Source organism: Anguilla anguilla, chromosome 12, assembly GCF_013347855.1.
Source record: "Anguilla anguilla isolate fAngAng1 chromosome 12, fAngAng1.pri, whole genome shotgun sequence".
Taxonomy (NCBI): Eukaryota; Metazoa; Chordata; class Actinopteri; order Anguilliformes; family Anguillidae; genus Anguilla; species Anguilla anguilla.
Window position 1 is genome coordinate 34,035,258 of NC_049212.1, and position 21,804 is coordinate 34,057,061.

General features: G+C 43.0%; 1 protein-coding gene across 1 annotated transcript in view; it reads right to left on the minus strand.

The window, feature by feature from the left end:
- gbe1b (glucan (1,4-alpha-), branching enzyme 1b) overlaps positions 1 to 21,582 on the minus strand; it is a 114,969-nt gene extending 93,387 nt beyond the window's left edge. Inside the window, exons 1-2 of the mRNA XM_035385140.1 lie at positions 21,365 to 21,582; positions 1,600 to 1,769 (exon numbers count right to left, since the gene is read on the minus strand). Of these exons, the coding sequence (XP_035241031.1) occupies positions 1,600 to 1,769; positions 21,365 to 21,462 (268 nt within the window). The 5' untranslated portion in view covers positions 21,463 to 21,582. The remainder of the gene's footprint in view (positions 1 to 1,599; positions 1,770 to 21,364) is intronic.
- Between the last annotated feature and the right edge of the window lie 222 nt (positions 21,583 to 21,804).

A 21,804-nucleotide genomic window follows, 5' to 3' on the forward strand; every position in this document is an offset into this window, starting at 1 on the left:
TTCAATTTCCACCGCGCCGTGCGGTTTCTGAAGCCATAGCCGAGAAGCGGTCAGGTATGACCGATGATAAAATGCATATTTCTGCAGACTGTATAAAATCAATACACCAATTTAAGCTCATATGCCATCGCCAAGTACTACATGCATAATTTAAAGGCTTGGTCAGTGAATTGGGAGTAGCCCTCTCTGACCAAAGCATGAATTTTAAATGAAACACAGGCAGGGAGAACTAGGAGACATCGCTGCTGCTAGCCGTATGGAACTCCACCTGCAACACAGTGAACGCAGCCTCACAAACCAGGCACCAATACATAAGAACCAGTGAATATATATATATATATATATATATATATATATATATATATATATATATACAATCATTACCAGATTTAAATTGGGTTCTGTGTGAGTCATGTATTTACAGGTACTGATTTATAGCTTCACTTTTAAGAATAATAAGATGTTACCCATGGGCAAAATCAAAAAGCCGAAAAATAAGAGAAGTCCTTGAACTTTTGTTAATGAATCCACACAGTGCTGAACGGGGGCACACAAACATACACACATACCAACACAAGCAGACATGCATAATCATTTATACTTTCTTTATTTTTTTGGCGTAACCATCCACTTGAGCAATCCTGGCTTCCTGTGTGTTTGGGATTGTTGTTCAGTTGGGGCATTTCACAAGCATTGCTTCACCTAACCGGGCGTTTCTGTGGTTTCCTGTGCGTCGCTCAGCGGCAAAAGGGCAGCAAACGGCAGCATCGCTCACGATACACGACGCTAAGCCGGCGAGAAGGCCAGAGGCGCTGTCGCAGTCAGGACTGAAACGGGTTAGAGTTAGAGTTCTATAGAATACGCCCAATAAAACGCACGCCTTTGAGACTGCACACGCAGGATTTAACAGAACTGAGACACCAGTTAAAAAAAACATGTGCTCCTTCTGCCAAACAGTGAGGAAACAAACAGGAGAGATGATACACCGGCTTGGCATCACAGCACCACGCTCTGAATCATTTATTAAAACCACAAAATGATTTTATTTCATTTTGCTTCTTTGTTTTTTTATTTTTTTATTTTTTAAATATGGGACATATAAATGGTTAGCAGCCAGGAATGAGGTGCAGTTTCCTTGGCAACAAGAGCCTTTTAAGTGTTTTGGTTTAAAATGATTGTGCAATAATAATAATAATAGCTAGAAAGAATTCTCCATAGAGTGCAGACCTCTGCAAAGGAATAACAGTCTCCCACTTGCATGAGGGTGCAAAGCAAATGTCTTGACAATCCAGTAATTACTTTTCAAAATATCTTTGGCCTGATGGTGGCGCTAGAGGAAAAGTAATTAAAGAGAGGGTCATTAAAACAAATAGGTTTCTTCCTCTTGGGAACATGAATGCGCACAGCAAATATCATGGCAATCCGACCATTTCTTTTCCGGAAATGTCCGTCACAGACAGACAGACAGACGGACGTCATTACAGAACCTCCTTGGCGGAGGTAATAATAAAAGAAATAAATGAATAAAAGAAAGAAAGGGAAAAAAAGAAAAGAAAAGAAAGAACAGCTGAGGAGGGAAGATTTGTGGTAGGTACTCACTGAAATCTCCGGTCAGGAAGAGAGCCTCAGCAGCAGGGGCCCACTCTTTAAAGATCAGCCCGTTGTTCGCCTGCCGCTGCACCCCGAAACTCTGGTAGCTGCGTGTGAACTGATCAAAGCCGCTCTCGGCCTCCTCCAGCTGGAAAAGACACTTCTGGAACAGCGCATACCTTAAAAACACACAAAAACAAACACCATAACTGTTACTTTTCTTGTTCTTTTTTTTAAGTTTAAATAAAATAAATAGAAAACTAAGACTGCAAGCTGAGATCCACAACATGACCCCTTTCCATTCCTATGCTATGGACTGTGGAGAGAAAAAACAAAGAGACAGGACGGAAGATTAATTGACTATGCACTTTCTATTCGGTGGACAAATGGGAATAAGACGGGGAGGGAGAAGAAAGCACAGTTTAGCAAACTCGCACAGCTGGAAATCGGCAAGCTATTAAGCTCGGCATGATACCCCTTAAATTCAGCAGTTTTTTTTCTGCATGAACAGTCTGTTAAGTAAACAAAGCAAATGAATAAAAAAATCTGGTTATTCTACACAAGTTTAAGATAAGTCTGCTTTCAACAAAGATGAAACGCAGCTCCCACAAGACAGCGAGACTCTACTCAAAAATGCTAATTTACATGTGAAGCTAATTTCAGATGGATGTGATGGTAGCAGGATTGCACAATGGGTTTCAGAACTTTTGGCCTGACGATATCCAGGGAAAGCTTTTTTTGGTATGGCCTTTTTTTTGGTTCTGTCACTTCCAAACTTTTTCTTTTTAATTTATTATTTAAAGTGTCATCCGTCAAAAGTGTCATACGGTCAAAAGGGACAGTCCCATTGGGAAAGCTGACATAAATAAAAAACACAAGCTAGTCTAAATACGTTTATCAGAACTCCGATAGGATGTTGGAAATGTTTTGATAAAAAAGATGCACAATACCTCAGACCTACAGCTGCAAATAAATCTCCATTTCATGGAAAACCTTTTTTTTTTTGTAACAGACAAGTCCACCAACCCATAGCTCAGTTATCAAAAAAAAAGAGAGAGCGAGAGAGAGAGCAAGAGAGAGCTGGTGTCTGCTTCAAAAGTACCATTTAAATAACCTGTCAAATTTGTCAGGTGAACTCGTGGCACATTTCAAGAGGGCCCGGTGCCGTCCGGCGCGTGTGAATGAAGACAGCAGCTCATTTCTGCTACCCTGAGACTGGAGGTTAAAGATAGGCCAGCGTTGCCATTTATCCTGCTGGAGCTTCCCACGGCAGCTGCCACCCCTGACGCATCCCCTCGTGTGGGCGGAGCCAGGTTTCCGACACGCGTCCGAATGAGCGCGCACCCCGGCTACCTTACGGCGGGGTTCATCCGCGCGCGGGCGGGCGGGTCCGGCGATGACGGACGGCAGAGACAGCCGGGTTCGCGCGCCCGCGCGCGGCTGACCCCCGGGGGTCGCAGACGCACGGGGGCCCGGCGCGAGCCAGCATTCCGCCCAGACAGGCTCGTGAAACCGGACCAGCCCGACTCCATGCCGATGGTGTCACTTTACGGGCGAGGGCTGCTGGCCTGAGCCAGGGGTCTTTCCAGGGGAAAGGGGGAGGAGTCGAGGTAACCTTCGAGTCAGGCCGAGTTGCCAGCGGCCCGCTTGCAAACGTACAGAGAAAGATATGAAAGTTATTCCTGTTATTATTACAAATTAGTGGGGGGGGGGGGGGGATAGCTGAATGCCTTCCTGTTCTCAGGCTGCATTCTCTGCATAGACTTCAGTCCCTCAGCTGATTAGAATGAAGGGAGGGTGAGAGTTCCTCTGAAATTTTCCAGAGAAATCTCTTTGCTTTGTGCAAACAGCGTTTTTGCATGAAATAGCAATATCAATGAGTGTGAAAAAAGCCCAACATATTTTCAGGGAGAGAGAGAGAGGGAATACAACTGTGCTCCTCAATCAGAGACACCAAAGGTGGCTGGTAAGACAGGTTTCACGCAGTTTCAAACACAGACCTCAGCCCAATCGAAACTTTGTCCAACCTCCATTTAGATAGCAGTGACGCAGAGATTAGGCTAACCGCGTGCTACACGTCCTCCACCTCCCTGTTGGCTGATGCGGGGCTACATTTAGATAGCAGTGACGCAGAGATTAGGCTAACCGCGTGCTACATGTTCTCCACCTCCCTGTTGGCTGATGCGGGGCTACATTTAGATAGCAGTGACGCAGAGATTAGGCTAACCGCGCGCTACACGTCCTCCACCTCCCTGTCGGCTGATGGGAGGCCTTGCTGCTGGCCTTGTCTTCTGCAATGAGTCTCCTCATGTCTCTTCCCTTCGCTGGCTTCCAACTGTCGCTCACTTTGCTTCAAATTTCATAAGGCTTAAAGCTGACCGCTCGGTTCCCCCGACAGTACAATCCCACTTGCAATAATAACACCTTCTCCTGTAGACGATGAACTCAGGAGTAGCCTCTCTCTTATCCGTTCTTTCATTTCCAACCCAAACACAACCTCAGTGGCAAAGGGGACAGCTTACCAACAGCGTCTAAGCCAAGCGGCGTCTTTTGAAACACACTCTTCATAAAAACAGAACTGTACGCCCCAAAACACACGGTTTCCAAAGTTACCATTACTAAAATCGTATTCAATGCCCTCCATGTAGCAGTCTCATGGAGTAGATTAGATATGTTTATTACCATTTAAACCACAATGTTTCCAGCCCCCCCCCCCCCCCCCCAAAAAAAGTTACTTTTTCCCATTAGAATTTGAACTGGAGTGATGATAAATGGCTCATACTGTCAGTTCTGCCTGAGGGGAGATTCCCTGTGGTGGTGATATATGAGTTTTTAAGCTGTCTACAAAAGGGCTGCTAAGGGGGTGATTTCCTGGGGGAGATGCGCTGTGCTTTCCTTTCGCTGTGGACCCTAAAACAAACATAATTTACATTACCATTGTTTGTTTGTCCAGTGCATTGGACTTATAAATGTTATACATTTGTAAATGACAAAAAAATATATATTTATATATACACACATTTTAATGAGTAGGCAAGCAGTGGTGTGTTGCATTATGCAAATTCATTGTTAATGAATGGCTGTCTGATGAACAGGAACAGGAATCCCTGAACTTGAGTGCAAGCCAAAGTCATCGTGCGTTCTCGGTATGGCTAAATGGCCATTATTGCATCACTTACCGCCCCAAATGCTAATTCGCCCTTAATGGGTAATTCGTGCTTTAGTGACGTGGGTGTGCGCTGAGCGGGTCGGAGCCTTGACTGGCTGGAAGTGAAATGCTTCGTAGCAGCAGTCGCAGCCGCAGCATTTTATTGAAATTTCTTTGCCAGTTGTGCTTAAGTATTCAGATGACAAACAGTAAACCACATTGGACATGACAGATACACAAACACAGCACAACACAGCACAGCGCAGCACAGCTGTAATCTTTCAGGGAAGCCGGTCGGAAGAAGGGGGTTCCGCTATGCTTTGTTTTGGTTATGCCAGTGCCTCGTTACTGGAATAAGCAAAACGAATTTGCCCCACTTATTACTTCAAATAAGCATTCTGTACTGGAGGTTTGCATGCTAACTCGCATCTCTGAACTCTGCTACGCATGCACATACGTACGCAGTGCACACACGTGCGTACATGTTTCGGAGTCATTCCAGGTCCTCTTTTCTCAACCTCGACCGAGCTGAATGACCATTCAGACCATCACTACGCCATTATTGCTTTTGCTTATTCTACTTTTCTTTTAAAACAAAGTACTAAGATTTCGTTATTCCTTCCTTTACCTGTGATTGGCTGAACCCGACTCGCCGCGGCAGCGGAGCACGTTCTGTCCCCCACAGGACCGTTTGTCGCCAACAGCGATCACCTGCCGGCCTGTCACCGTCCCCCCCCCGCGAGGGTACGCCGCCGCCGCCAAACGGTGGGCGCGCTCAGTAAGGGCGATCCACTGCGGGCGCCACCTCTACCCGTGACCGCCGAACCTCGCAATTACGAGACTTTAAGTAACGGTGGGCCCCGGTCGGGGGCAACAGGGCAGCGCTTACTCAACGCATGGGGTCTGACCCACGGCCACCTGACAAAATTCACCAAATAATACAGAAGCGGCTGGAAACCGGCCAAAAGAAACAGGGGGACATGGTGTAAAACAGAGATCCCAGACTACGGCACTTAATTACCACAATTACCTGAGCGAGGCTAACAAAGGACCAGCCCTTTTAGCTTTTTAATTATAGTCATTTATATCAGCGGGATATCCCACAATGCAACAGAACACAACTATGCAGAGAGAGAAAAGAAAAAAAAAAGCCACCTCAGCAGCACGTAGTCCTCCCAAGGTGGAGATTGGGGACTTTGAACTTTGAGAGAGTCTGAACTTATTTCCAGAGATGGAGCAGAAATGGAGAAAGAGACCCATACCAAGGCCAGAACCGTGGAGTCCCAGGACTGGATCCTGTAAGCCGAGAGGAACTGATGGAGTCTGGTCTAAACACGGTTAAGACAAGACCTTCACCTACTTTTTGAAAAATGAATAATTAACAGCTAGCACCTTAGCTTTCATTTATTCTTTTATCATCGTTATTATAAAGTTTTTACTCTAATAAATCTTTTATAATTCTTGTAAAGTAACCTTTAAAAACCTTTTGAAAATAAAAATATCTAATGCTCTTGCAGGTAACCTTTAAAAAAGATTGGATATTTTAACACCCAGTGTTTCCAGAAAGGTTTTTAAGTGTCTTCACCATTAAGAAAAACAATCTACAGTCTACATTTGGTAATGGTGAGAGAAGATTCATTTCATTCCTGAGATTACAGTTAGATTAGATAACCAAAACTATGGAGCACTCACTACTTTTGGACGTCCAAGCATGCTACAGGCTACTGGTCACTTTGCTGCAAGACAAATGTAGTGGCACCAAGCTGTGTGAGCAGATTATGAAAGTATCTTTGGAGAGGGAACTAGTCAACGCGAGATCAGAGTCTTGATTAAAGTCAGTACGTACCACATGAGTACAGATCGCAAGACCTGTTCTGAATTTTCCCTGCAGCAATTACAAGGGTAGACCGCAAATGAAGGTGCAGCTATTGACCAGGGCCCTGTCTCATGAAGCAGGATTACTGAGTTAGCTGGATAACTGCACTAAACCCAGGGATCGACTATGATAAACCAGAATAGCACCTAGAAATATACTGGATACCCTTTACAGAGGCCTACAGGGGGCTACAGACACTACTGCAGAGCCTGGCCTTACATGACAACACACTGGGCATCGTTAGAGGCTCACACACACACACTGTCTGCTGCATCCAAGTGACCTTGGCCGTCCTCTGACTGTACGCCATAAAACCCCCAGTGGAACGGCATAGTCTCCGCCCTCACACAGAAAGTACCTCCCACGTTTGCCAACCCTCTGGCTACCGTTCATAAACTTTCCCTGGATGCGCAACTTGCTGTGTCACGTCTATATTTAAATGGGATCTGGCAGCCATTTTGTGCCCTGTGGACACCGGACAAAAATCACACTGCTGCAGGTTTTTAAAAAGTTAAACGGTTAGTTATTTAAGCACCATGGCCGCCCATGGAGAGATCAATTAGCTCCCATTACTCATGCTCAAGTGCACAACAAAACAGGCGGGGGAGGGCCTTCACACCCTTGCATTGATTTAAGCTTCTTATTTTCAAAAAAAATATATAGCCTATATATTTATTTATTTATTTTATTTTTTTTAAACATTCAGGTACAGACATCAGAAAAAATAAGCCACTCCAAAGTAAAATAGCCGTCTTGTCCTCTTCATTGTAGCCCTGAACACCATGGATCAGCACTCCACACGTCCCTGGAGCTACATTAACACTTGAAGCCACTTAAAATGCGACACAAAAAACAGGTAACTGAGTGGTGTGGAGCGGAGCATTTGTCCTTTGATGGAGAACAGCACTTACCATGGCAAGTCTGTGAAAACAAATAAACCTGCAAACTAATGAAGTGAAATAGCTGGAGGACAGCTGCAGTCTCCCAATAAACGTAGGGGCCAATCTCCTGATAAATTTAAATCAGGTAACTGTGAAGGCATGTTGTGTGCTCCTATAAGCAGAGAGAAGGGAAGACTCTCAAGGCTAAACAAACTTCCCAGGGTAACGTGATCATTAACACATTCCTACATACTATAATAATGCAGATTATTGCAAGCAAAGTTTTTCCCCCTCTCAAAAACCAACACATTTACAATATTTTTTCCCTTGAAAAAAAAAAACACATACATTATTCATCAAACAAATGCTGGAAATGACAACATTCCCAAAACGCTAAAGAATTCTTTTAAATCCTGATGAAATTTTTATTTAGACATATTCTCCAAGCTGCGCGTCTATCTATGTGCAAAACGGGGGTAAACACTAGGAAAGAACAGCGATAGACAGGCCAAGTCAGTTTGAGTGAAGAATTGAGGAAATTTAATGCGAAATAAAAGTCACTTATTTTTAAGGCAGTGTCCGCGGTGGGGTTACTCCATTCCCCGTAATGACACGCTTTTACTTTGCTGAATTAAAGCCATGCTCATTCTTCCATCACGCTCCTGTACCCCATAATTATCTGATGTTTGGACCTCTTGGCTATGACCTGAATGGATGTCAGAATGGCCAGGTAAATGCCATTTCAGAAGCGTTTTTTTTTTTTTTTTTTACAATAACAATAATAAAACACTGACTTTTATCTGGTGCACTGAAGCTGGAAAGGACATTTGATGAAAAACCAGACGTACATGCTAAAATTAAACCATAATAAAAAGTCTGCTTTGTTCTAACAAGATGTTACTGTGACACGCTAGATTCTAACCGTACTCTTGACTCACAGCAAATTACTAACGCCAGTCACTCAAACAGAAATGTGAAGATGAGAAATCAAATGAGACGTATGTGCATGAAATGGGCGCTTTTGCTAGGCAAGCGATTATGACAAGCGTGCGCCTACACGGAACTCTGTGTTTATTTGTCCAACATTGAGGCGGACAGAGATCACCCGGTCTCGACAGAACAACGCCAGAGCGGAGGAACACATCACCATTGGTGCTGCACTCGCCCACACCAACAACAAGCCGTAAACAAATATTCACAACTCAGTCTTGATACCACAAGGGGTCAGGATAGCCTGGTTCAGCGTCGACGGCAATATTCCACAAGCCCTTCCACAGCTCTGTGCATTTCTGACATTCACTCACAGATGCCTACATTTCCCACTTTCACACAATGCGGAGAGCTCATCTCGCTTCATTTCAATGCAGCTGGGGCCCTGGACTACAATTAGCTTAACTTGACGTCGCTGCTAATTGCAGAAAATAAACATTTCAAGGGGAGCGGAATACTGCAGAGAATTTGTGTCCAAGGTCACAGATATGCAGGGTTGGATGGACATTTCAGCCACTAGAGGGACCCCTCACAATGTTCCAAATGTGTTCTCTTAAAAGTTAGGCCCACCACAATATTACCTGTATTCATCATCCAGTCACATGTAATTGTTAATACCGATTGACATTAATCACACAGTTTAGCATGAGCGTGATTTTAGTTAGAAAAACACATGCAGAGAGTGCACAAAAATATTTACTATTTCAAAATGCATCATAACAGATCACCACTGCTAAAACACAAAACCAGACTCAAGAAATGTTCTTCTTGCTGATGGCAAGAAAAAAAAAAAAAGACACACAAGAAAAGACCCACTATTCTCAAAAATTAGACACACAAATCATTCCTTTGCAGCAGATCAAGGCGAGCATTTCAGCTCAGCCATCACTACTGCTTGTGTGTTTTATCGTCAACAGAACATTCTGTAATTTCGTTTCCAAAGGTTCAAGTCAATTTTTTAAATGCGCTTTTTCAGGCTCATAGTTTACCATTTTTCCTGTACAGTAGCTTTGTGTCTGTAAAATGTGCTAAAATGCTTTTTTTAAAACACTTTTTTAAAGACTTTTTTTTTTTTGCATTTCTGAAATTATATAAATCCACAACATTTTGCAGCTAAATGTAGATAATGAACCTTCAACATGTTTTTAAATGACCTAACCTACCATTTCAGTGATTGCTAAAAAAAAAAAAAAGAAAGCAACATGATTTATATTTGGTTTAGCCCATATGAATAACCAAACTTAATTTGCTGACATTCAGTGACTTCACTGCCAGGCTTTTGGTTGTTTTTTACAAAGGCAAGCATTAGGCCTAGCCTATACCCCGAAAAAACACCTGGATCTTTAGACAGACAATGGATCAACTGACAGGCAGTAGAAGTTACTTTCAATCTAATGAGATTCTCTGTAAAACAGACTGATTTTTAAAAACGATATCAAGAACTTTTCCTTTTTGGTACCAGGGCTGTTTTTCAGTGCAAATTAAGGATCGATTGGATGGTTTTACACCTATTATAGGCTGCTTCGATCTGCACAATATGCAGTCATCAATTGAATACTTTGATACATAAGACTTCCATATAGAGGCCTTGAAACAGCTGTTCTCGTCTTTACCTAAAAATCAGCTCAAGGAGGCTCCAGAAGACGCAACGTCATTATCAGGTGTCAAATACAACTATAGGCCTTATAGCCTATAAAGAACAGAATAACCAAGAGGAAAGGCTTTATAAAATTCCAGTTCTTGACTGGGGGGGGGGGGGGGGGGGGGTTAAAAAAAATACACAAAATAATCCATCAGGCAAAAATCTTCAGTTACAATAGAATTCATACCACAACCAGACAGCACACACACCCCAGGTCCATTTCATCGTACAAGGGTTCAATTAAAAGGCAAATCCATTGGTGGTTCTGAAGCCCTTAAATTGGAACTGGGTCAAATCTCACGCTGATGAAAGGACAGTCCGATTCACAGCACAAATGGGGTGTGCAAATACGGAAGGATTTTCCAGAACCCGAACCCCGCCCAGGGGGAGACTGGGTGTGTGGGCGGGGAGTTAGGGGGGGGGGGGGGGACTTACGCTCAGGTGTCCTCACATGAATGGCACGAACAGATGGAGAAATCCCCAGCCCCTCCCACCCCCTCCCCGGAACCAAAATGTGCAGCAGGGACACAGGGTCAGGGCGGGGAGGCTAGGGAATGCATATGGAGGAAAAGTAATGGCGGGTTGAAGTGTCTGTGACAGGAACGCAAATGTCATCAGAGGGGGAAGTGACACCCATAGATCATTTCAGGGTTATGGCCCACTACTCCCCAGAGCAATCTCAAACATGCGCGGAGGTATTTCTGTGGTAATGTTTACAATAACACAGGGTGCAGGGGGGGCGCTTTTAAAAATATCACGCCATGCGTTTCTCTACTCTAATGTTTAGGCCTGAAAGCAAAAAAAAAAAAAAAAAAAAGCATTCCAACAACAACATTCTAATCTCTGATTATTCAGGGTCTGTACAGGCCTGATTCAGTCTGATGAAGACACTGTGACAAACTTAACTTTAGCTTACGGGGGAAAAATAAATGCAACACCATTATTGCAGTTATTATTATAGTGTTGAGCATAACCATAAACACAATATTATACATTATTCATTACTCTTCTGAGCTGAAGAATGACTAGCCTACATTACAGCAGTATTTCCATGGCAATAAGTAAAAGGAAAAACTGTTTTGAAATGCTGAAAAAATGTACTAAATATTCAAAATGTCCCAAATAAGTCTGATCTACCATTACGTTATGAAGAGCATGAAAAAAATATTCAGAGAATGTTTAAAACCTCTCTGTCATGCCTGCGAGACCTGTATCAAATTACATGAAATAGGCCTACCCAAACCCGTTAAACAGCTACATTCCTTTCACCGATGTACAGAACAAAATAACTATTCTTTCAAGTGATTGTATATTTTAGTTTGGAACTTATTTTGTTAATAAATTGTGTTATCTGCAAGAAGTATTTCAGTATTTTAGTTTAAGTAGTGTATTTTGTATAGGCTATGTAGCCTACTTCATCAAGTACAATTGTGACTTGTCCAGAGCCTCTACATTATCATACATTTTTGGAATTTAGCCTAGTAGATGCCCTTTTATAAAACAACTTCTTTTTTATGCAAACAATTAACTCATACAGCCAAATATTTATCAGAGCAGTTCAAGTACCTTACTAAAAAGTACAATGGCAGCACCCTTGCTGGGCATTGAACCCACAACGTTTGACTTACAAGCCTAATTTTCTAATAACGTACTAAATTTAGATTTCTGATTGGCCATTACACACACTGGCCAGCACAAAAGGATGGAGTTCCTGTACATCTATCTAGGCCTATTCTGTGGCAAGACTGGACTTGATTCATATACTGTACACAGTCACTCAGCTGTGTCTGTGCACCGTCCATCCATCATCATCGAACCTGCTTATCCTGGTCAGGCTCGTGGGTGGTGCTAGAACCTATCCCAGCATGCACTGGGCGAGAGGCAGGAATACACCCTGGACAGGTCGCCAGTCCATCACAGGGCAGACACACCATTCACTCACACACTCATACCCAGGGGCAATTTAGACTCTCCAATTAACCTAACCTGCATGTCTGTCTGTTGAACAGTTGGAGGACACCGGAGTACCCGAAGGAACCCCACATGGACACAGGGAGAACACGCAAACTCAACGCAGAAAGGCCCCGTTCGAAATTTGAACCAAGGACCTCCCTGCTGTGAGGCAACACAGAACCTCCAGACTAATGGAACCCATTTTGTCCCCTTAAGACACAGAACACATTCCACAACACAACACACAACCTTGGCTCACCGCGTGGATTCAAGTGCCGAGAAAGATGCGCTAGCCTATACGCTACGGAAAATCGCCAAGGCTGAAATGGAAGGCAGACTACACGGAACTAGGAATTATGGGAAACCTTCAAGCCTGAAATAGATGGGTCTCTCGGTGACTAAACCGTACTGTTATTTGAAATGAAAGTGTAAAATAAGCGGAAGCCTTTTCCGATTAGCGATTTGAATTTGCAGCGACGCGTTCGGGGGGGCGGGGGGGGCGGTGGTGGCGCGGGGGGTGCGACGATTGCCACGTCGCGTTTCCCGGTGTGACCCGTGCCCTCGGGGGGCCGTGAGCAGTGCAGCTGATCCGAGAGAGAGAAAGAAAGAAAGAAAGAAAAAGAAAAAAGAAAGAAAAAAAAAAACTTTCACAGCGGTTTGCAAGGTACGCAAAATTAGCTATATTCCCCTCAGCAGACAGACAGGTGCTAAAAACACTTCTCCTGTTCTGTGGCACCCCCCAAACTGAGACTCTGACAGCTGCGCTACACTGTCCCTGCCAGACATATTACGGCCCCCCCCCCCCCCCCCCCAAAAAAAACCCCTGGAGATAACCCACGGATCAGAGCTCATAGAATAACGTGCAAGCATTTTCCATCTTTCAGGGCCGTAATTGAACATGGAAGTTTGGATATTAAAGTGAGCATCAGAGCAAAGGTAAGGGACTGTATTCTCAGCTGATTGGAGTGGTTGCGACTTTGTCAGTTGGTCAGTGAACAACCAATCTATCCAGATAATCGGCGGTACTTTTTTTTTCGCCTCCCAGCCGAATAAGGACTTCAATAAAGTAATTAAGAAGTGACGCTAAATAAAAACAAAACCATTTGCCTCCAGTGGGACTCCAGTCGCACACTTGTGGAGCCAGTTAGGCCTACGCACTCCATTCCACAGAAGGCTGCACTAATAAGCATGTTCCATTAAAAAATGATAATATAAAATAAACTGGTACTATATCCTGCATATCTTCTTCTTCTCCTCCCGTCTAATTTGAGGTTTTCATTAATAGTGTTGCCGAAGTCTGCAATGATCATCATTATAACCATTCAAATCCTATGGCTAGAAAAAAATTAAATGGATTAAAGGATATTGATATTGAAACCAAAGGCAAGAAAAAGGTGTTTGGAAATACTAATCTCCCAAAGATCAGAGAGAATCCAGAGTTAAACATCAAGAACTGCCCCAGCCCAAAAAAATGCAGGAGAAGAACGTCCATAAGGAACGCACTTGCTGTATATCCTTTAATGTACAAGAACGATACTGCTTCGCGTGAGGAAAATGGATTCCTCCTTAAAATAAAGTCCAGTTTTGGCACTGGTTGCTGGCTTGGTTCTGTTCCCTTACACCCATCCCTTCGTTCCACAGCGGTCATTGTGCTAAAAAAGAGTCACGTTGTCTGTAGCACAGTGACCTGCCAAAACTTCAAGAGCAAAGCGCTGACGTCAACTGAGAATCTGAAACTGAATAACTGGACAGAAAAAAAAGACTGAACAGACTGACTCTAATTTATCCAAAGTGGAAATGGATAAATGCGTTAAAAAACATTCATTGTGGTTTAGCTATATATATTTTAAATATAAATTATAAACCATTTCATAGAACATTATAGTAGACACAAGAGTTCAGGCCTAAAGTTTTAGACAGTAAGCTAGTAGCTATTTATTTTACTTTTAAAGGGTAGGTGGGTAAAAACATCCCTAAATTAAACGGTTTCATAAAATATGTATTCACCCCCCCACCCCCCACCCCCCACCCCACCCCCCAATTCAGCTTTGGCAATGTCCTTGACAGGTGAACATTTCTATAAAAGCTCAAAAGTTCTGAACGATTTGTCACACGGTGCCAACTACAGAGAGGATCTGAAAGCCCCCCAGTTAGAGCTCCAAGCTCATCGACCACTTCACAAAGACAATCCTTTCAGTGGATTCACACACAGCACCAAGTTCTCTCGGACAGAAAAAGAGCCGTTCACCCAAAATGACCCGCTGGGGCCCACCTCTCCCAACACCCCTGCACCCGCACGCCCGCCAACCACAGAGTACACTGATCGTTAAACTCAACGAGGGGGAAAAAAATGTGCTAGAGGTTACCGTTTGCGCCATTTCCCAGACACTTATCACTATTCAAAAGCCTCACTTGAAAGAGGAAATTAGTAGGCCCATTACATCTCAGGATTCATACAGAAGTTAAATCAACTGAATCCATTTTGGGTGGAATGGAGTTGGGGGTGAAAGAAATGATTTAATCTGCACCCTCCTGTGCCTCGTCTCCTCTGGTTGGCCTGTTCTAATGTCAGCATGATGAACTCATTAGGAGAAAGGCTGGACCCCAGTACTGTGCTTCTTCTACTTCACAGTCAGCACAGTGAAGAGCATGGTTATCACACGGGGGCCCCTGACTGTAATCGTTTGCGATACAGGGCCACATGCCTGCCCGTAGAGCTGCTTAAACCCGGAGTCCTCACAAACCCGAATACTGGAACACCAACCACATTCGTTCACGCACAAGATGCAGAATTAGCCTAAGCCTACCGCAACCCCAAAGACAAAAGGCAACCTCATCTGCACACACTGGAGGAACATTCCCCCACAAAAATGCTAATAAAACCTACCAAAAAATTGCCCCACAAAAAACTATGAAACTTAGGGCAAATTTAAATCTATGGGCAGCTAGGCAGATGAAATTTCACAATATAAAGACCTTGGAGCAGCACGAAATCTCGCTCAAGGTATAAAGTCATCATCATTCACACCACAAACTGCACCCCAAAAACTGTCCCCTTCTGCAATACAAAAAAAAAAATCAAATTATTCAACGTGACATTCCCACTTGGGGACTTGGGTTCATGGTCTGAAACTGTAATGACTGTAACTGCCATTGGGTGAGGTCTCGACATTATTCCGCACCTATAGGTGAAACTTAAAAGGACCATAGAAAATTCAGCACAGTGCCGTCACAGGAAGCTTAGCAGGCCGTTAAGCCGCAACCGCGACCCTGAATAAGTAGGAACGATCTCAGAGACGAGGGGCTGACGGCTCTTTCTGTGCCCCGTTTCACACCGGCACTGCATTGTGAAGGATCCCCTCATTAGGCAAAACCGCCCGAAATAAACACCCTCAGACGCAGCAGCCAATCAAAATCCATCCAGGTAGCTGGATGAGTCCAGCGTTCGGTAAGAAAAAAACGGCACACCGAAATGAGCTTTGAAATTCTGACTGCGATGGCAATCACCTGGTGAAGATGTAGAAAAGCCTTCTTTAAAAAGTCAAATTTATTTTTAAAGCCGGTGCTTTATCCCACATCTGATCTCACATTTTAATAAAATAAAGAAGGAGAGCGAGACAGTCCACCCCTCCTGACCTTTTTTTTTTTTTTTGCTTTATTCATAGTGGTGTTAAGCAGAAAGGCTAACAGATAGCAAAGGGACCACAGCTGAGAAAGTGCTGAGGCCAGGATTGAGTCCCAGGCCGCACGGGAGAGATTTCACATCGCTGGAAAGTCAGCTGCCCTACAGACTGCATCACAAGACTCACCAGACCAGTCCTATCTCTTAAATGAGAAATGTCATCTAGTTACCCGAGACTTAGGCTAGCCTAAGCATGGCTTATCAATGAGCGCGTGACCGATCAGTTATGGAAAATAGAACAAGTATTCCTAAAAATATCAATGGCTGATGCACGCAGATTCTATGAATAAATGCACGCTTATCAACTTCAGACACTCACGATGAGGTCATTAATACTTTTACAACTCCCTCTCTCGTTTTTTTTCCCAATTATCCTTCCACAAAAGTCACCTGACAGACATCCCTTCAGACCCAGGCTAATTAGAGTCACCGCCCAGCAGACTGACTACCCATCAAATTCCTCTTCTCATAAGAAATGGGAATCACTCATTTCATTCCCAAGACTGTCCTCATGCGTACTGCATCGCAAGCTGCGAGCTTTCCCCACTTCGCCAGCGCAAATTCCCAGGGAGCGTTCTCATTCCCATAAGTCTCGATGAGGCTGGACCAGAATCTAAACTCAGTAAACCAGATAAATTACAAGAAGAAGCTCAGCAAATTGCCTTTTGGGACAATAAATGGTGTAGGCCAACAACTGATTTATTAGTGCTGACAAGTGGGCTAAACCAAACAGGCCACCGAATTAATTTGTTCAGTAAATAGATAGGCTAAGTAACCAAGTGACCAAGTACCAAATTAAGTAAGAAACTAAGTAACAATTTAAGTCAATTTATTTAATTATATTTATTGCAATGAGTCCATACCCCAGGTTCAGTAGGGACGAGAGGCCTATCCTGTATAATTAACCAAGTTTACAACTGCAATGGAATGAAGAGAACAAGAATGAGAGCACATGAAACCCTTTATAAAGCGTTAGGAGGTGGATCTAAGGATTGTGAAGTTTAAACCCACCCAGAAAGCTCTCTCGAGGGCGCTGCTCTTGCAGGGACCAGCAGCAGGTGCATTTGTTCTTGGTATGAATTTCCATTTCCCTGCACTAGTTCAGTGATTTAATGGTGTTGATGTTGTCCTTTTGTATTCTGTCTTTATGTGAACCCTGGCTGCAAAACAAATTTCCCCTCGTGGGACAATAAAGATAACCTTGAACCTTGAACCTTGAACCTTGAAAAAGGCTCATCACAAATGACTCGGATCGGAGTTGGGGTCGGGTTGCATTCAACATGCTAGGCGTTTAGCAATTCGTACCTCATGTGTAGACTCTCATGCCGATGCATTGATTGTAAAACCTGGCACTTCATCCAAATTATGAAAACAGATTAGGCCTAAATGTAACCTAGCCTAAATTTTGCACGTGACATTTCATTATATATTTCCTCAGTAGATGCTTACCAGGCAACCTTGTCCAAGACTTTTTTTTTTGTACAGGGATATTTTATACACAACGCTCCCCCCTCCCCTCCCCTTCGTTCCCCTCCCTTCCCCTCCCTCTGCACCCCCCAAAAAAGTGCCCGATTAGTAGATGGCTGGCAGAGCTTAGCTAAAACTTTGCATTTAATCTTATTCTATTCCAGGACATGGGGAACAGTGGTGGATAAAACCTGCTTGTGTTTTGAGACTATCGTTAAATCACCACAAAGCTATGTAAGACCGGTAGATGCCCGTTGCCAATTCTTTTCCAAAAGTGTCCCCACAAACACAAGGACTAACTAATGGCTACCAGCCACCATATCCCCAAATGAGCACAGATTCAGACAGGGGTGGGGGGTGGGGGGTGGTACCTGCCTAAAGTGACACTGAACAAGTTCTGATTCCCTTTGTTAGTGGCACTGGGAACTTTCCAGGCCTGATTTGCCTGTGTGTGAGCTGGAATTTGCAGTATTTTTTGACAATTAGAAGCAGTCTGCCGACAGACTTCTCCAAGACAGCGTGACAGCACCTGAACCCATTATGTCCGCTCCTCTCCAACTCGAGGAAGGTAAGAAATAAATTTAATTAAATAAGGAGGTAAGGCTAACATTAATCAAAGGGTACTGGCTGAGGAGCCCAGGGATGGTGGTGGAATCTGCAGAAGTGTCTGTTACACAGACGGTAGGCCTACACCCTACTCAGCAACAACCTGACAGGCAATAGGCCTATATGAAATTCATGAACTCCATCAACACTCAAAATGCAAGCTGCAAAGCGGTTTACATTGAATGAACTCCGCACCCCCTCCCCCCACCAAACACAAAAATGCCAAATGTCAGTATTTTTCCATCTGTCTGAATCTGTGCTCACTTGGGGATATTCTGGCCGGTAGCCATTCTTTAGTCCTCAGTGGTTATGTCCAGTAATCAGTTCTGGTACAGGAATTGACCAGAATGCACCAAGACTTTCTTCTCCTGGCTAATCACATTTCTAGTCCTTTGCTTTTATGAGGTTTCATGAAACCAAGGTATCCAACATAAAAATGTGTTGGAAGAGGGGGGTAAATAATTAGCATTTAAATTACTTCAATTCGCTTTTATTAGCCTAATATGAAGCCACAGAACTAATATCATATATATATAGGCTATATATTAAAAAAAAGATATATCTTTGTCTGTCCTCAAGTAAGGGAGATGACAAATCAGGACCCAGTCTTTCTGACTCATGCTTATTGTGTGCACCTAAAAATCAGTTTCTAAGTATAGCAGGCCTGCATTTTTTCACCATAATTAGCCTACATTCAGTGCCAGGCCTAACAAAGCAAGCCAATGTGGCCTGCCAACAGCCAATGCAAAAAGACTACTCAACAACACAACTTTCCATCAGCTGTTATTGTTATTGTGGTAATTAGTATTAATGATCTGATCAGCAAGTTGTGTCCAGGAAAGCAACCACAACAGGTGGTGAGAGCCATAGGCAAATAAAGGTGCACTCTCAACAAGATGAAAGCACCACCAAGATAATAAATAAAAAATAAAAATACACACTGTGGATTGTGGATAGCAGCCTATACAATCCATTCTCAGAGAAACACAACAGAAATATGGTGATAAGGATGAAAGAATCTCGCAGCTGAACAATGCGATAGAAAAGGTTGGTGGTTTTGTACATCCTGAAATTACAGCACCAGCCAGCAAGCTAATGGAAAGCTGGCAGGAGCCTGCACAGTACTAACTAAAGTTCCATCCCGAGGTCACAACCCTGACCACACTTCTCCAATTTCAAAATGCGTGAGGAGAGCGAAGTCCAACTCCAGCAATTGCACAGGGAGAAACCCCCTGTTGTAGGATGAATACTGATCGTAGGGCATAGGCTTCATTTCACCTCCAGGGGAAACACACGGCTGGACCATCTAGTCTCACGTACACAAATGTCAAGTCTCACAAGTACACTAGCCAGTCAAGGGACCAATTCATATGAAAATATTGAGAGTGACATGTCTCCATCTCTCCCCATACCTATGATATGATGTTGCTAGTGTAGATTTTTATTTTTTTATTTTTTTACTGTACTCAGTGTTTGTGTTCCATTTTAATATTCATATGACTGTGTCCTTTCCTCCCCATAAAAACAAAATGAAAACTCAGGGAAAATAGGACAGCATAATGGTTAAAGTATGAGACTTGCAACTCCGAGGTTGTAGGTTTGATTTCTGGTTGGGCCACCTGCTGAAATTCACTGTAAAGATGCTAGTTGCACTGAATAAGTGCAACTTGCATCTTTGTGCCTGCTAAATGCCTCAAGTAAAATTCTCAAAGTTAAATTGTCAGTGTGCCATGAATCATTAGACAGCTCAGTTTCTCTGTGTAATTATCCAGGCTAATTCAAAAGACAATTCATTGCAGCTCATTGTGAACACGATATCGTCTTGCTACTGGCAGCGTGTATTGCCAAATAAGAAAATATCAGAAACATCCGACCAAACATATGCAAAGATTAATCAGTCACATAAAAGGATTATGAATTTCACATCATTAGACAAGCTAAACTCTATTAAGAATAGAGGTGTAGTGACTAAGTGTATTTGAAGTTGAAATGCCTAGGGAGACTAGCGTGGTACAATACAAGACAAAGGTATCAAATGATTAAGCTGTGAGTAACTGAACCTCAAGGTGACTTGAGCTGGGCTGTGTAAAAAATTAAATTAAATTAAATAAAAAAGAAAAAAGCATTTTAAATGGATAGGTTACGTTTGATTAAATGGGTTTTAAAATTCGGACTTTATTCCCCAAAATATCAAAATATCACGTAAAGCAGTTAACAAGGGCAACGACACAGGTGCGTCATATCAAGTTGAATGCCAATTAGCAGTATGACTCCGCTATAAAAAAGAAAGACGTCTGACAATCAGCTTTTTGATATGTGACTTTCCAATGCAACGGAAATAATTCCAACGACAACTAGGCCAAATAGTCGGTCAGGAAAAGTGAAAAATTACTTCACGTGGCAAGGGGACTCCTGAAAATTATAACTATGTAGCTTAGTGGCAACCAAGAACAAACAGCATCGGCAAAAAAGCACGTCGACAGGGATGGATTAGGAGAGCTAGTTTCTGAACTACGGCCTCAAATTACTTTTTAAACATACATTTTAAAATATTTGTCCAGGACATTTTTGCAGAGATCTACAGCCTTTAATTATCACGAGGCCAGAAAGCCATTTTTGTCTAGGCTGTTTAAGGTACTGGCGTAATGGCTTTAAAAATCTACTCCTAATAGAATACTTAAATTTGTCAATACTTGGCATAAGTTTGGATTTTCAGATTTTTAAATCGGCACTGTCTTGATTAAGGACAATGACCGTGAAATCAAAAGCTCAGCATCCAATCTAAAATATTAAGCGACGTAGGTGTTATTCTGCTGCGCAGGTGGCACGCAATGATATCCACGAATGAAAAGATGGCCAGCATCGCAATCACAATTCATTGGTTGTGTTCTCTTCACGTGACCCAAATTAAACCCACAAGGTGCCTATAACGAGGTAGCCAACTGGCTATTTGTCTTAATTTTTGAGACTGATCTGCATGGGTGTTCAATTTTAGCTACATTAGTTTGCATGCTGAATCAAAATGTTGGTAAAGCCGCGATATAGTGGCGTGTTGAGCTTCTTGATAAAAAAAAAACCTTATTTTCTTCATCTTTGCTATAGCTACGCCGCTAGCAAGCCATCGCAGTCCACTCATTACATCGTTTGTCACTGAGTGAATAAGACCGGTATCTAGCACGCTGGTTGTCAATAGGAGCACAAGCAATACATTTAAATATTTATTGTATGCATAAAGCTATGTCTTCTAATGTAATTTCAAAACATTGGCATTTCCTAATCCGTAAGGGCTGCGATAGACGTGCTTGTGTGATTTCAGAGCAGCCAGTCATGACAGCTATCACCATCTTAAATTTCAAGCCGGAGAACTTTCTGGTTAGTGCCTTGCGATTAAGAAATCATCTTTAATATGATGTTAGGTGCATTTTAACGCATCCTTTGCATGCCGAAATGACCTGGTGAGTTTTTGCCAAGCGATGGAACCCCGTAAAACAATAGGTTCCGGGCTGTAGCCATTTAAAACGTCCTTTACCTCCTCTTGAAGTCCTTTTCAAACGGTTTCAGATACGGATCCATTTGTAGAAGGGTGCTGAACTGCGGAATTGTAACATTATCCGTCGGCTCAGCCATCTTCGCTCAAGTCTATAGCAATCGAGTACCGGCATATACGTGCTTAAAAACAAACGTATTTATTGAGTTGTATGCGTAGGTTGTGGCCACTGGCATGTGATGATTTAACAAAGCATTCGGGGATTTGAGCAGATCTGGATCACTCAAATGCGATGAGCCTATCAAAAAGCGGAATGCCACGCATTTCCTGACCGCTTTATAATTTCACACAATTTCAAAATCTCCCTGTTACTTTAAGAAAATTGCGGAAGCGTTCACAAGGAAGTAAGGTCACCCCTGTTTGAGGACATCGGCACACAGAGCAAAGAGCTACTGTTGGTGTCCTGGGTTAACTTGTCCTTT